General features: G+C 48.1%; 3 protein-coding genes across 5 annotated transcripts in view; 2 read left to right on the top strand and 1 right to left on the bottom strand.

Annotated features, from left to right (window-relative positions):
- The window catches only part of LOC108162312 (dynein heavy chain 7, axonemal), a 29233-nt gene extending 13666 nt beyond the window's left edge, over positions 1 to 15567 (bottom strand). For 2 of the 3 annotated variants that reach the window (XM_033394177.1, XM_017296989.2), the window contains exons 1-15: positions 11168 to 11260; positions 10371 to 10914; positions 10089 to 10313; positions 7751 to 7913; positions 7450 to 7683; positions 5811 to 7390; positions 5611 to 5733; positions 5200 to 5353; positions 3826 to 5121; positions 3321 to 3767; positions 3152 to 3265; positions 1577 to 3090; positions 710 to 1496; positions 455 to 637; positions 34 to 380 (exon numbers count right to left, since the gene is read on the bottom strand). In XM_033394177.1, coding sequence (XP_033250068.1) covers positions 34 to 380; positions 455 to 637; positions 710 to 1496; positions 1577 to 3090; positions 3152 to 3265; positions 3321 to 3767; positions 3826 to 5121; positions 5200 to 5353; positions 5611 to 5733; positions 5811 to 7390; positions 7450 to 7683; positions 7751 to 7913; positions 10089 to 10313; positions 10371 to 10906 — 7703 coding nt within the window. In that variant the 5' untranslated portion in view covers positions 10907 to 10914; positions 11168 to 11260. Of the gene's footprint in view, positions 1 to 33; positions 381 to 454; positions 638 to 709; positions 1497 to 1576; positions 3091 to 3151; positions 3266 to 3320; positions 3768 to 3825; positions 5122 to 5199; positions 5354 to 5610; positions 5734 to 5810; positions 7391 to 7449; positions 7684 to 7750; positions 7914 to 10088; positions 10314 to 10370; positions 10915 to 11167; positions 11261 to 15317 lie in introns of those variants that run through there. The other variant, XM_033394176.1, reaches the window with a different exon arrangement.
- On the top strand, positions 11069 to 12679 carry LOC108162317 (elongation factor Ts, mitochondrial). The gene is made up of 3 exons (XM_017296998.2): positions 11069 to 11621; positions 11695 to 11943; positions 12011 to 12679. The coding sequence occupies exons 1-3, from the start codon at positions 11448 to 11450 to the stop codon at positions 12539 to 12541; spliced, it is 954 nt and encodes a 317-aa protein (XP_017152487.1). The 5' UTR covers positions 11069 to 11447; the 3' UTR covers positions 12542 to 12679.
- LOC108162319 lies at positions 13809 to 14844 on the top strand. The gene has a single exon (XM_017297000.2). It carries the CDS (start codon positions 13983 to 13985, stop codon positions 14724 to 14726), a length of 744 nt encoding a protein of 247 aa, XP_017152489.1. The 5' UTR covers positions 13809 to 13982; the 3' UTR covers positions 14727 to 14844.
- Positions 15568 to 16000: the final 433 nt, after the last annotated feature.

Below are 16000 nucleotides of genomic sequence, written 5' to 3' on the forward strand. Positions count from 1 at the left end.
ATTCAGAACTGAATTTCAATAAGTTCCACTTACTTTCTCTTCTGACTGAGGAGAGACTTGAATGTTTGGATCAGCTCCAAATACGAGGTGGGGGTCACGTAGTTGTATCTGTGCAGTCTGGAAAAGAACTTCTCGGATAGCAGCTGCGTGGAGGTATGGAACTCCATGCACATATCAATGGCTGTGCTTCGCTCGAGGGCAGTCAAGTCCTCGGTGGCGAGGAAACGCGTCGATACAGCCAGCAGGGCATCCTCCGGCCAGGATTGGAACCAATCGATGGTACAGCAATTGACAATAGAAGGGAACTTACGAATGCGATTGCGCAGGGCCTCGCCAATGGGGGACATGGCCAGCACAATATGCAGCTGATCTTTACAAGTCTAAGGAGGAATTTCAGGTAGGAAAATTAGTTTGAAAAGCACAGATTTGGATACAGCTCGTTCTGTGATCCCACCGTAACAAAGAAATTGAATAGAGCCACGGGACTGCCATCAGTTTGGACAGCCTTATCGCGTTGCTTGTCGATCTGTGCCATCTTCTCGACCACCTCGATCTTCTCTTCGTTGGTAAACAGATTGGGAACCTCACCCGAGTTGAGCAGATTGTTGATGTCCTCCAAGAACGATTCATCCTTGATCTATAAAGAGTCTAAGCGGGTTAGAGAAACCAAGCCCCAGGGAGAGAGCAGTCCACAGCCAATTGTTCCCACCTGTACGTCCGTAAAGAGAAAGACACCGTGCATCTCGGATGCCCCAATTTTGCGTAAGATTGTCTTGATATCCTCGTGATACTCATAGGGACCATACAATCGAGTAATTTCCACTTGAAATAGCTCATAGTCGCATATATGCGAAGCCAGACGAGTCAAGCTCTGGCGTCCGGAGCCGCCGACCCCAATGAGCAGAGCATGACTACGTGGCTGCTTTATGATGCGGCATATGCGCGACAAATGCTCGATGGCGAAGCGGAAAAGCACCAGATTCATGGGTTTCTTCGACATGTTGTTGTACTCCACCAGATAGGCCTCCACCACATTGCGCAACTCCTCCAGGTCCTGCACCTCAACATAGTTCTTGGTATCCGCTTTCGGATTGGTGAAGTCACAGTAAATCAGCTGACGGAAGTCGGACTCCTCCAATTTCTTGCCTTTGCTCACAAGCCGCCCGAACAGCTTTGAGGCATCAATGTTGAAAGCGTTCATCACAGTGGTGCAAACGTTCTCAAACAACCAGCTACGATCGGCATCCTCCACCAGCCGATCACCATAGACCCGCAATACCTCGTGCACCCACAGACGACGCATCGAGTTCATGTCCTCCGTGGCCTCGGGCACCGACAGTAGCACACCCTGTATGACCCTAGAGAAATCTCGCAGGTTGAACAGATAGTGCGACTTGGCAGGTGTGGGCAGCAGATTCAGCTTGGCATCATTGTAAATGGTCAGCGTGGCACTCACAATCTCATCTATACAGGGATCGAATTCTTTGGAGAAGCCCCTAAATTCAGGCAGGAAATATAATCAAGGTAAAGCATAAGTATTCCTGAATCAAATATCATTTATAACTTATAATCTCACCTGGTATCCAAATGCCAGAGTACAATCTTGCTAAAGATCGTGGTCATGATCTCGTTGTTGAAGTCATCGATGGACACCACATTGAAGAATCGCTGGAATCGTTGTGTTACTGTATTGCCCGTCGAAGGCGGTCCCATGGCCGTAATCATTTGCAGATCTATCAGCTTCATGGGCACTATGTTCTTCCGGTCGTACCACATCATGTGATCGAGCATCATGCGAAGCAGCTCGATAGGAGGCTGGGCCCCGTAGTTCTCTTTGAGCGGCATTGAAACATCATCCACGAAGATCACAAAGCGCTTATTGAGCGGAGGACCGAATACACCCTTTCGCCGTTTATCCAGCTTGGACATGATAATATCCTGGGTCTGATTGGCCGAAGTCTGGGCTGAAAAGCTGATCAACAGCGGCTTGTACACATTCAAGTCCATTCTTTTCAGCATGTAATCGATCACATAGACACTCTTGCCCGTTCCTGTGGGTCCCACTAGCATCAGGGGCTTGGCGTGACGCACCAGCAGATCTAGAATGGCCCCAATGCGAATACTTTCGTTGGTTTGTATAATGATCTGATTGACAGGTATGTCCCGAGGAATGGGTGGAGCAGAGTTCACGTCGTCGTTCCAGGGCTTCCACTTGCCTTTTCCCTCTTTAATATAGCGATAATCGAAGACAGATCCCTGCTTTGGTATTGGGAAAATAAAAGGCTTTGCCAGCACATCCACATAGAGATCGGGTGTGACACCATAAAGGTCGTACAGGCTCTGCGGGAACGTCTTCTCCATCAGAGCCCGAAAGACGATGTTGAACTTCTCCCGGCTGGGGGCATCCAGTGATCCGCCGAGCGACCAAACGGCTGAGAATAAGAATATTCCCTCGAGTTGGGCTCGGAAGTCCAGGTCCGATATATTGGTCACGTATTTCTCGTCCTTGAAGTCATCGATGAAGCACTCGAAGAAGTTCATGAGGCTCACCATAAGATTGGCATCCGAAGTCGGTGCTATCTCCTTCAGACCCTTTCGCACGATGTATAGCAAGATAGGACAGAAGCGCGAGATCATGGTGGAGATCAACTGCTTGCTGACCGTGTGAAAGGCGGCCGGCAAGGTATTCTTCCACGAAGCCACCAACGGCTCCCAACCCAGGGAGCTGGGCTCCAAGTAGATCATTCCACAGCGCGACACTGTGGCCGGTGAGGCCACCTCCAAGTCCATGGGCTCGAATATCAGATTCGTGCTATTCGACAGTTGGATGATCTCGCCGGACATAAGGCACAGCTTCTTGTTGTCATCGAGTACAGTGTTCATGTTCTCGATCCAAATGGCGTCCACTGGCCCGTCGAAAATCAGCCACTTTCGGTCGGGAGAATCAGACACAGCGAATATGCGATAATTGACGGCTAGAATGCCATCGCTCCACTCATGAGAGACTGCATCGAACTGTCCGTAAAGTTGACCCATGGTAATGGCCTTCGGATTGATGACCGTATATATGGCTTTATTTTCGGAACCATCCTATGAAGATTCGGGGAAATTGAATGCAACATCTAATTTAAATCAATATTTGCGCCCTAACCTTTTTCTCCATGCACTCCAGAGCCTCTGCTAGGACACGATATGTCGTAGACTTTCCTCCAAATGGATAGCCCACCAGCATAAGTCCGTGCCGCACCACAATCATTTCATAGAGCTGTCAAAGACGGACGAAGAATATATAGAAGAATACTTCAATCTTGTTCACCCACCTGTTGGACCTTCTCCAGGACAAATGGAGTGCACTGTTTGTTCTGCCTTTCGCATGCCCATTGGGTGCACTCATTAAAGAGGACGTAATCGGCTTCCGGCAATGTTACCCCCGGGAACAAATCAGATGTGATGCCCTGGAACAGGGGAATGTCCTGATTGAGGAACTTGGGCAAGTTGACATCTTTGATAGAGCGAAGGACGAGTATGTCCTCGTTCTCATTGCGATATCGTAGTTTTAGAGCGCCCGCTGCCTTCAGCACCGACTTCACAGCCCGCATGCCATAATCGTAGTGACATTGAGTACTCAACTGCTCGGAGCACAGACGATAGGTGGCCACAATCTTCACAGACAAAGGTTTCGCCGTGAGGAAGCCATAGGAGTAGAGTTCTATCTCAGAGATGAGAGCGTAGTCCGGTACCATCATAGCCACAGAACGGAAGAGTGCCTAAACAGAAAAGAAGAAATTTAAACCAAGAAAACTCAAATCGAAAGATAAACCCTACCTTCAGGTTATCAGGCAATTCGGAACGACCAGCATAGCCAGGATTCATTGTGATGAACACGGCGCAAGTGGGATCCAGGGTCAGGGTGGTGCCCTCAAACACCAAAGTGGGACTGCCAGAGTTGATGCCCCGCTGGATGGTCATAATTTGCTGGGCCACGACCGACAACACCTCGAGATCGATGCGATTGAACTCGTCGAAGCAAGACCAGGCACCACAAGAGGCCAGACCCTTGAAGAACTTGCCGAGAGCCAGGTAATCCAGGCCGTCCGAGCAGTTGAAGACCACACACTGCTTTGCCACGGCCTTGGCCAGATCCTTGGTGGTCTCCGTTTTGCCAGTGCCCGCAGGACCTTCAGGGGCACCACCCAAATGGAGATTCAGGGCTGCAAACAGGGTGCGATAGCAACGATCCGTCAGTGGGGTGACGACCAGTCGGGTGGTGTTGCCCAAATACTCATAGCCGTATGGCAGCGAGCAGTTTATCATCCTCGTGTCCAGGTTATTTTCCTCCCAGTAGTATCGCAGCTGGCACAGCCACTGGAAGTCCTGTAGATCCTCCACCTCTTTGTCCACGATGTCTGCCAGGACATCCCGAGCATGCACATCCAGCACCACAAGGGCGCCCAGTGTGATGCGGTTCTGTGTGTTTAGATCGCCGCGGACCAGATCGACGATCTTGTTGATTTGCTGGATGCATTTTTGCAGATATTTGGCTAGGTTCCCCTTCGGGTCGTCACTCTCGAAGCACTCGGTGATCTCCAGCGTCCAGTAGGTCAGCGATATGGACTGCACACACTGACCCGGCCAGGTAAGCACCCACACATTGCGCACAATCTTCAGGTAGCTGTAGAAGGCCTCGGACATCTTGTGGTGTATGCTCTTCTTCATGTCGATCTCCAGCTCCAGCAGCCACTTCTCGACTTGACCGCGAGCCTTGGACGTTGAGATGACGTCCACCAGGACCACTTCCTCACGCTCCGAGGAGCGCATGGCCGTCACATCCAATTCCTCGGTGAAGTTCAGCGTGGCAATGCCCTCGAAGCACTTCTTCAGATGTGGCTGGACGCGTGTAGGGTCCTTCGTCTCCGAGAGTATCTCTAGCAGCTCGTCGTTCGACAGGAAGAAGAAACGCGGGAAGTACAGACGCTTCTTCTCCAAATAGGCATTCAGACCCTTCTGGATAATCTCCAGCAAGCTGTATGCCTTCTTCAGCTTGTCATTCATCTTGTCGATTTGCACAACGGTCATGACGCGTGGATCCGAGGCCACCTGCTTCATCAGCTCCTTCCATATCTACAAGACAACCACAACCACAAAGAAAAGCAGTGGGATGCCAAAGTCTCTTAGGGATGGGGCACGGCACACACTCACCTTATCCACGGCACTAAAGCGTCGCCCCTCCTCGGGCATCTGTTGCTGAATGTCCGGACTACTGAATATGGGCTCCAAGTACATCCAAGTCGACTGCACCCGCAGCCATTCGTCCAGGATCTCCTGCAGCAGCATGAGTTTGGCCTCCCACTTCCTGCAAAAGGCCAACAATGGTTAGCATGTGTGACTTGTGTGCCTCTGGCATTGACAGCTCAATAAATAGATGGAAAAGTTAGAGAAGAGTAGCGACAGGCTACGGCGACACTCCGATTGCACTGCAACACTCTTACACACCCAGGGGTAAGAATATTAACATTTTGTGGAACATAATAAGTATCTCCTTAATATCCCCACGCTTCCCCAAGTATTGTCCTACTCCTAAAGAGCTCACAGAACCTCAAACATACTTACAGTATATCCGCCTCAAATGGCTTGATGTAGGGTGAACTCTTCATCGTCTGCGTCTTGATGATTTGATCGTCCAGCAGTATTTGTATGTCATCCACGGAAGACAGCTTAAAGGTTCCGGAGTCCCTGTGGGAGACATTTCAATTACAGAAACATGGACATGAACATAGTGCCTCCCCGCCCCTCCCTGCCACTGTGGTTACCTGTATGGCGAAATGGTAAACTCAACGCCCTCCCATTCGTTGACCATCTTGGCCATGGCTTTCTCCAGATTGTTCTCTTTGGTGGCACTCTCCGAAATGGCCTCGAACTTGGGCACATACTCATCCAGCTGGTATTCGATAATCTTCTCGAGCGTCAGCTCCGGCGACACCTTAATGGGGAAGCCAATAATCTCGGACACTTGCTCCCAATGACGGGCCTTCATGCCCGGATTGCCCAATGTATTGATGATCGGCATGTGCTCACGGAAGGCCTCAATCTGCTCCTTAACGTCGAGTATCAATTGCATTGTGGTGGGATGATCTCCCATTTGCTTCTCAAGCTTCTGGATGATACGATGGAAGTTGGACACATCGGTATCGATCTCGTCGGGATCGAAGGATCCCACTTGGGAGTGCATCCACAGGTCATATTTGTCCATAAAGTCTTGGCCGGCGTCAAAGAGATTCTTGTAGGGCTTCAATTGATCGTGGGCCTTCTTGCGCATCGGATACTGCGAGAGATCCCAGCCATAGGAAGTTTCCTCCTCGTTGATCTGATCGATAGTCTCCATGGCCTGAACCAGACGCTGATCCAGTAGGCTGGCCCTCTTCTTGTACCGCTGCAGCTGTTTGATGTCGCCCCATGTGTCGTAGGTCTGCACCTGCTCGTAGTAGTTCTGCAGTTCGCGCCGGAACAGGTCGATGCGCTTCTTCAGCAGCTCCTGGTACTCGATCATCTTCTCGGCTATGATGGCGCGGTGCTGCTCGAATACGGAGGGCAGCTTCAGGTACCACTGGAAGGAGTTGCTGTTGTTCTTGATCTCCAGCGGGGAGTATAGCGTATGATCCATTAGCCACAGAATTTCACCCATATTGACCTTCAGACGGGCCTCCATCTCGGGCACGAGATTCTCCTCTGCATGCACTACATAAGCCTTCAATTCCATAAGCTCTGCGGTGTCTTTCGGCACAGTCAGGGCCTTCTTTGCGATGGCATCGTATTCCTTGCCCAATCGGGAGATTCTCTGCTGCTGATCGGTCACCATTCGGGTGAGTAGCTCGTTCTGCAGCTGCCTCGCCAGTGTCTCAAGATGCAGAATGAACTTCTCGCGATGAAACTCGTACAAGCCCATGCGTATAACGCTCCACACTTCCCTAGCAATGCGATCCTCCTTCTCTTTGTACTCGTATACCATTTCTGCATACTGATCGAAGGTGGCCTCGCCTTCCATAAAGTTGGCCACACGCTCTGCGTCGATTCCATTAATGAGATCGATGAACTGATCAAAGTCCTGCAGCCGCAGCTCGGGCCCTATGCGCTGTTCCTCCAAAAGGGAACAAATCCGGTTCTTTGTGTCCTGCACTATACTATCCGGCACGGCGGGCGTGAGGAACATCTTCTTGGATATCACCAGATCCGTGTAGAGCTTGCTTTCAATCCGTGGCAACATGGCGACACTCATCACAATCGAATCGATGACACGTAGCAATTCGCTTTGGATCTTCGAAAAGCCCGGATTGAAGCTGATGGTATCCTCATCGCTAAGCATCACAGAGATTTCAAAGCCAGGATTTAAGTGCTGTCGAGGGGATGGCACTTCATTAATCTATTAAACCTTACGAATTGCTCTTTACTCACCCCGAAATCGCAAACAAAGTCGGCATAGGCCTTCAGACTCCTGATGCAGATGTCCTCCAGCTGCTGGGTCATCAGTGCCGCCACGCAGTTGAAGAAACGTTTCACCAGGGTCACTCTTCTGATATCCGGCAACTGTCCGCGCTTGCTGGCCTTCAGCAGAGTCGAGTGTATCTCCCCATACCATGTCTCATCCAGCATGGTCTTTACTGTATCTATATAAGTTCCACATTGGTACTGCCAGGCGAAAAAACGGAACCAATTTGAAGGTGGATTGTTACGGTAATCCCTGCTCTAATCTTACCGCAAATCCGAACAATGTGTATGGGCCCTCAGCCTTGCTAAGCTCCTGAATGTCGACCAAAGTTTTGTTGATATATTTCACGCTCCACAGCTCCAAAATGCTGGCCACACTTCGATGTATGCTGAACAGCGTTTTCATCAGTCGATTGCGGTTCTCATCATAGCTGGAGGAGATAGGACGAGAGCGTGGCGTTAGTTGGCTATGCAAATTATCTGCTATCGTCTTCGCTAAAACTTTTCCCTCGAGGTACTTCGTCACAGCCCATTAAGCATGGCAGGGAACCACAACCATTCCACAGCACCCACGCAACCACGCAACCCAGACGCCAGAGGCATTCTTAATGATGCCAAATGCTCAAAGGGCCATAAATTACCGAAGTGAACCTCACACGGCAGCGGGGCTACCACACATACACATCGATATGCCGTCGCCCAATTTGCCAAGCGACCCACTTAGGAGCGCCTGATAATGGTATTATGACATTAGACTTTGCTATAGCTAATAATATAAAACAATACATACATATATAGAAAGATATATAATATAAAGATGAGGTATGAAATGGGCTATACCGATTGCACATCAAATTATAAATTATTTATCCATTTCTCGCTCTCTGATGCGAATGCAAAGACCATTCTGTGAGAATCGGCTTACACGCACACATTCAAACTCGCTGGTGCAAAGAGGCGAGAAAAGAGCTCCCAGAGGTCTAAAAGTTCTGTTGAGACATTTCGCTTTTATGAAGTGATACAGTTCATCTATGTTTATAGTGTATGGTTAGTGGTTAGATGCTATCGATCTACCTGTCATCTCGTTTCACAACACTTGCACATCGCTAGCCGACACAACTATAAACTATACCCTCAAAAGGCGGTGATGTATCCCACAAGAACCGCCCAGCCACACTTACACCCACCCCAAGCGGCTTACTACTCAGTGTCAGAAACAAGTTCAATTCATTTTTAAGCATATCCTTTTTGCAATTTATGTCTCGCCCCCGTGCTCCCGTGCTCCTGCTCCTGACCAAATCCCAACCCAAAAACTCGCAGCAAGCAGCATCTTCCATCTTCTCCGGGCTTCCCTCCTTCCGCCTCCCCTCCTCCAGCAACTCTTCCAGTCAGCTTACTGTTGCTCATCAAATGTCAAACCAATACACAGGAGGACTTAACTTTCTGTTGCCGCTGCTTTTGCTTTTGTTTGAAATACCCTTGAAGAGGTATTGATTCATTTTACAAGAAGTTTGCAACGAACGGAAGGACCTACGTGCGACCCCATTGTGGTTATTCCTTATCCATCATCAAACTCGTATTTCTTAGTTTTAAATCTGTCTAATCCGTCTGAAACTTGGCACGGAGTCTTTATCTTAATCGGAATCGTCAATTGTAAGCTGTGGTTAAGATCCACGGATCTCTAAGAGTATCTCACGGTTCGACCCCCTTTTCTAGCCTTTCTTTAAATTTGTTGTTGCCTTGGCCCTGATGCTGTGGTGCTGCTTTTTCCATTTCCGTGGCATTGTAGTTGAAAAAGTGCGGTTAAAAAGTTTTTGGCACGCCGCAAAGCGATTTCTCGCGTTTTCCCCATTGCAAGAAGCTTTTAATAATGTCGCGCGACTTTCGTTATTTTCACTCCCAGAGAGAGGCAGAAGGCAGGATCTCCGGGCAACTTTGTCAGCGTCAGCGTCTCTGTCACTGCCGGCGCAAATTGAGATGAGGTTATTTTCATAAGATTTCGCGCGTTGCCGCAACTCAAAGGGCGGCAATTCATTTCATAAAAATCCGATTGGGATTTTAATCCACAATGAAGCCAGCCAGCACACTTCCACACATGTGGGTGGTATCCAGATCCGGATCCGGTGTGCTCGAGTGTTTGTGTGGATGTAATTGCATGTCAATTGCACGCTTCTTTTCGGAAAAGGGGAAGCCCCAACGCTCGCATTCAATTGTGGCAACTTTTTCTTTCATTTCTACTTTTTTTTTTTGGCTCATTGTAAGCGCACGATTTACTTGCGGCTGGTGCGGGTGCTGCTGGGTATGGGTATAATTTATTTTAATTAAAAAAATGAATCTCGCATTTTCAGAGGAAGGTCGAAGTTCATTTTCGATTCTCAATTCATGGCGAAAACTTTTGAAATGAAAATAAAAGCTTTAGTCTTTTTAATCAGAAGAGATTATAGATCTTTGTTCATATCAAATATGATGATTTCCGATTTATGATGGGGAAATCTGGATTTATATTTCATATTTGGCATCGATCCCTTAGGCGTTCAGCGTTTAAGTTTCTCATAAAAAGGGGGCTTACCTTCTTTTTTTCCTTATAATTACGAAAGAAAACTCACCGAAAACGCCAATGATTTGTCAAAAGCTTCACTTCACGACGCTCTGGGGTTTCCAAAAATTTAGTGGCACCCTCTTTTGTCAGCCGATCGAGAGCCGTGTGACGTAGCACGTAGTCAACGACGGCCTTCTTCATGGCAAACACATAGTCCGCACGCACCTCGGCAATGTTCTCATTCAGAGCTGTTTGCCATTTGTTCAGGAACGCCGGCACCAGGTCCGTAATCCTGCAAAGAAAGATGGGTACAAAGGGAATGATATATTCTCGAAACAGATTCTCGCACCTCTTGAGGATCTTTCGGCTGAGCGGCGACACATGGATGGTGTCGATGCCATGCTTGATGTAGTAATAGTAGCGCAGGGTCTCCTTCTCGTCCTTGTCGGGAAAGGGTATCTGACACTCGCCCACACGCTCCGCGTCCTGATCATCGTCCATGTGCAGAATCAACTCGACCAGTTTCCGGCGGAATAGCTCGCGCTCCACCCGCATCAGCATGTAGTTGGCTTTGCCTTTCCGCTCAGTCTCCGCTTTCTTCTCCTCCCGCTTGCGCCGTGCACGCTTTTTGGGGCAGAGTATGCTTTCGGGCAGCTCGGAGAGCATTTTCCCATCCAGTAGCCCACTCGTGCACTCCGGCATATTCAGTTCGTACCAGAGGCGCCGGGATTTGTACTCGGGATTGGCCTTCGACTGGAGGATACTCTGCAGCACATCCGGCTTTGGCCGGGTGTAGAGCATTTTGGACTTTTCGCATATGCGGCGGGCGCCGCAAACGGACGTAAAGCTGGGTATATCCCTATTGGGATTTTGTCGGTTCTGCATGTTGCGGTCTGTAACAAGAAGCGAATTTGAATTTACATTTAAATTATAACAGGTTCATGACGAAAGTGGTGGTTGTAGTCTTCGCTAGTTTCTGGGTGGCAGCGCCGGCTTGCAATAGTATCGATAGCAATCAGCTGTCGAACACATGATACCCGGCTGCTGCCTTGCCACCACTAACACCCACAAAATTGTGCAACCCGGAAAATTATAAATTTCTTTTTAAAATTACTTCACTTAGTTTATGTTAAAACAGCGACTTACCAGTCGTAATTCTATTGCAGCACACAAAATTGTTTATTTAGTACGCGCCGCAACGCTTTTCTCCGGCTTTTTTTTATCCGAGCATACGAGAACGTGTTGAAAACAAATGCAAATGCCACACGTTTCCTGTTTATTTTGAATTGATTTTGGAAAATTCGGAAAAACAAGCAACCGGCGTTGCCCGTAGCAGCAGCCGGCCCAGAGCAACAAGTCACCCCATACCATACCCATAGGTCTCTACCAGAAAAAAAGTAAACGAAAAATCAAATAAAAACCTGCAATGTTGCTACAAAAGTTCTGCATGCGTGCCCTGCACACCACGCGAATGGTGTATGCCAGTGGATCAGGCGCCGGCCTGGAGAAGAGTGCCCTGTCCGCCCTACGCAAGAAGACCGGCTACACTTTCGCCAACTGCAAGAAGGCCCTGGAGTTGCATAACAACGATGTCGGGGAGGTGAGTGCCCAATCATCCAGAACTCTATTCTCGCAGAGATTTTAATACCAGTCTCTCTCACTTTCTGGAACAGGCGGAGAAATGGCTGCATGCACAGGCACAGAGTCTCGGCTGGACCAAGGCAACGAAAATGGCAGATCGTGCCACTGCCCAGGGCCTCGTTGGGGTTCTTGTACGCGGCAATCTGGGCGCTATGGTGGAACTCAACTGTGAGACCGATTTCGTGGCACGCAATGATGTCTTCAAGCGCTTCGTGGACCATGTCGCACGGATCTGCCTGCAATACACGGAAGGTATCGAATTTGACGGAGATCTCTGGAAGGTAGTTATACATTCCTGTTTTTTGTTCATCTTTCGTTTGCTAACACTTCGAACCTCTATTTTATCAGCTTGGTTACGAATCAGAGGCTTTGAGGAATCTTCCTACGGATAAAGGCCGCAATTTAGGCGATCATTTGGCCCTACTTATCGGCGCCGTGGGGGAGAATGCCACCATCAAGCGAGCCATCTGCTTTAAGGCCAAACATGACATTAATTTGTGCGGCTATGCACATCCAGCACCCACCAATGTGGGCACCACTGACGACACCACACAAGTGGGAAAATACGGTACCATTATGGCATTCCGTTCCGACATTAAGTATCCGGACTATGAGTTCCAAAAAAGCATTTGCCAGCAAATTGTGGGCCTGAAGCCAAAGAAGATTGGTGAATACGACAAGGACAAGCCGGTCGAGAACAAGGACGACGAGACGTGCCTCATTCATCAGGAGTATCTGCTGGATTCGGACAGAACTGTCGGAGAAATTCTCAAGGAGCACGAGACCACTGTTGTCGACTATCATCGGTACGAGTGCGGCGAGGCGACCAAGGGCAATCTCGACGAAATTCTTCGCTCCCGAGAGCAGAGTAGCAATTAAATAGATCTAAAACCAGACGACTGTAGCATACAACATTGTTATACACCAAACATAACATTACACACACAAACCCTGATTGTTAGACCGAAATTCTGGACAAAATTTGCATGCTAAGTAAGAAACAATAACTACCACGAACCCAAAGTGTACTTTGAATAGCATGAGTCATGGCAAAAAATTGGGGTAACATGCTGGCGTGCGCCTGCGCAACACGGGAAGCACGCTTGAGCGCCTTCCGGCGGCAGCAGCAGCACTAGCAGCAGAAGACTGGACAGTAGAATGAACTGTTTATGAACGTGTTTTGTTCTGTAGCCGGTAATTATCAGCACGTCAGCCAAAAAGGGGAAAAGAGCCAAACAGGTATTGGACGATCCTGGACGTGGACTGCCACCACAAGTTCAATGAGCCCTTCAGGTCACGTGTGGCGTTCATATGAAGCTGGAAATCAATGTTATATGAATTTCGAATCTCTTGATGTAAAAACAAGAATAACTTTTGCTACGAGAACACTTTCTTGTGGAGGCATTAATATGCTGGGCTCCACACTTACGCACAAGAGCTCGTACAAATACCTGGGTGTTGTACTCGACAGGTCACTAAATTTCAAAACTCATACTACCATGGTTCGACAGTCGGTGATGGCGAAAGCGGGAAAGATGGCGTGGCTACTTGCACCAAGAAATAAACTGTCGCTGTACAGCAAAGTCACGATATACAAGTCCATCCTCAGCCCCATATGGAAATACGCACTTCAAGTTTACGGCATCGCGGCAAAAACCAACTTAAATAAAATTAGAGTTGCTCAGTCAAAAATTCTACGACGAATATGCAATGCTCCATGGTACATACGAAACAGCGACATCGAGAGGGACCTAAAGGTTCCAAAAGTGGGCGATGTTATACAATTACATGCAGCAAGGTACTTGCAACGACTTGGTGGTCACCCTAATGCGCTAGCCAGACGTCTAATTAACCCGCCAAAGAAAAGAAGACTCAAAAGGTGTCATCCACTGGATCTCCCTACTAGATCCCTCCTATAACATCTCATTTTTGTAAATATTGTAAATAATGTATGTACCTACTCCATATATGTAACATTAAGTTTATGTATCTCCTGTGATCAATTGTTTTTCCCCTTAAATGTAAAACTAGATTAAGTTGCCACGAAAGGTAGCAGTAAACTTGTTTACAGAAAAATACAAATTTTCCACATGAAAAAAAAAAAACAAGCATATAATTTCCATGGCTGGATAAAGTTGGATACGATTCTATGCAATATAGTAGCGTTGTGTCATTGCCAGCTTGAATCTAAAGCGTACTTCGCAACCTTTTTTCCGAAATGTCAAATTTTTTCAGTCGGGTACGATTTCTTTCACATTTCATTTAGTCTGCTCGAACTAAAAGATTAAATTACGCATAATTTACGAGAAATACGAAAAATATGGACCTAGAATCGTTTCGCTCAAAGTATAGCGACCTAACAGTCACCGCTTTGCCTCCTGGTGGAAAGAAGAAGGAATCAACGAAGGCCAACGAAGAGGACATCAAGATGGCAACTGTGGAGGAAGAACCGCCACGCGTTGAGATTACTCGTGTATCATCTGGTAATGGCACTGCATACGGACCCCCCACATCAACTTTTTTAGGCGGTTCCTCATCGTCCTCTGCTGGCGGACCAGCACACGGACCCAGCTCTGGAGTATTTGCATCGAACCACCGCGGCGGTTCTATATTGGAACCATCCCCATCGACCCCTGCTGACGGGTCTGGCTCCTTCCGCACCCAATCGCGGCAGCAGACTGCCGCCGCTTTGGCCTACGCCTGCGAGTACAAGAAGGTGATGGCTAAACTGGATTACACGAAGTTCATGCAGGCCAAGCTGAAGCAGCTGTCCGCATCGCAGGGCCAAAATAACGCCGGAGCAGCTCACAATAGTGTGATGACATCGAAAAAAATCGTCGTTGCCGACGAGGATGTCCAAGGGAACATTGTGGACACATTTGACAATCTTGTGTCCGTTGTGGGAAAGATGAAGGCCGTTTTGAACCCTACCGTCATGGGGATGGGGATCGCCTCGAAGCGTATGCTGCATGAGATAAACAATGCCCGTGTCGTGGTCAAGACGGGTCAAATAATTCTAAAGCGCGAAGAACTGGATACTTCAGCTACTCCCTTCGACGAGTGACGTCATCCGGTGCAGGTTCACCGCCACTCGTTTTACGACATTTTTCAGTGAGTGCCATACTAAAAGAACAATAAAACAATAACAAAAAGCGGGGAGTTCTGGGAACCCTCAGTCAGCACATGAAAAGAGTTTGGTTTGTGTATAGATGGTAATGTCTCTGGAGCGCAGTGGCCGGCATTTTGACACTAGCGAGCAGCGGAGCGCAAAACTTGTCCCTCATGAATGGTTTATTTTGTAAGGGGAATTGGGTTGGGGTCGCCTCCATGGTACCCTTGGTTGTAGTGGTATTCCATTCCAAATGTAAATAACTAGCTTATATTGGTCTCTTGTTTTGCATACATTCACAACAGACATTCCTAAAGCTGTTATAACATAAGAATCTGCTAAATTTGCTGAAATTAGTGTTCGCAGCCGTCGAAGAATTATTTGTGACAGCATTCGATAATCAACTGGACGCATATAAACATACATATCTTTCACTCTTACTGCATTGTTTTCACAAAGGCTGTCTCTGCTTCAGCAGCTAGTCTAATGTCATACAGGGTGGTAGGGGTACAAGGTGGCAGGGCAGCGGCAGAAATGGTGACTTACCTAATTGGGGGCATATTTTAGGCAAAAATAGTGCCACACTCCTTCGACTTTCTTTAAGTGTAGTGCCATACGACCACAATGCCAAATATCGATGGGCAGGGATACGATTACACGTTTATTGCACTCCTGAAAAACGCATAAATTTCAACAAAAGCAAGCCGAAACTTTTCACAAAAGTACACTTAACTTTGCATTCCACTTGCCTAATATACCCACTGCCAGGCCACATCCGCACCTGGAAAGGGTCACCACTCCACTCACTGACGCCAGCGTCGTTGCCCCAGACTGCTGCCTTGCCATGCGATCGCGCCGCTTCAATTGAAGTTTTCCAGTTCGGGTGCTTCAGTCGTAAGCCGACTTTTCACGGGGTTAAAGCCAGATCTGTAGCGACCGGATCGCACGCACAGTACTAATACCTGGCTCCAATTCACTCCTGCGCGGGAACAGCTGCGCTGCCTTATTTACCGCTGGCTTTTGCTTCCGGTTTGAAAATACATATGTACGTAATTCGGGTTAATTTGTTTGGAAAGTGCGGCAAATAGTTTTTGAGTTTTTCATATTTTTGCAAGCCACAAAAAGTTATTAACGAAACGCCGGGCGGTAATTGCATAGTGAAAAAACAAAACACAAGCAGACTCCCGGGCTCTTTCACTCTTTGGTGTGTTTCCCAGTCTCTCTCTCTC

This window comes from Drosophila miranda, chromosome 4 (assembly GCF_003369915.1).
Source record: "Drosophila miranda strain MSH22 chromosome 4, D.miranda_PacBio2.1, whole genome shotgun sequence".
NCBI lineage: Eukaryota > Metazoa > Arthropoda > Insecta > Diptera > Drosophilidae > Drosophila > Drosophila miranda.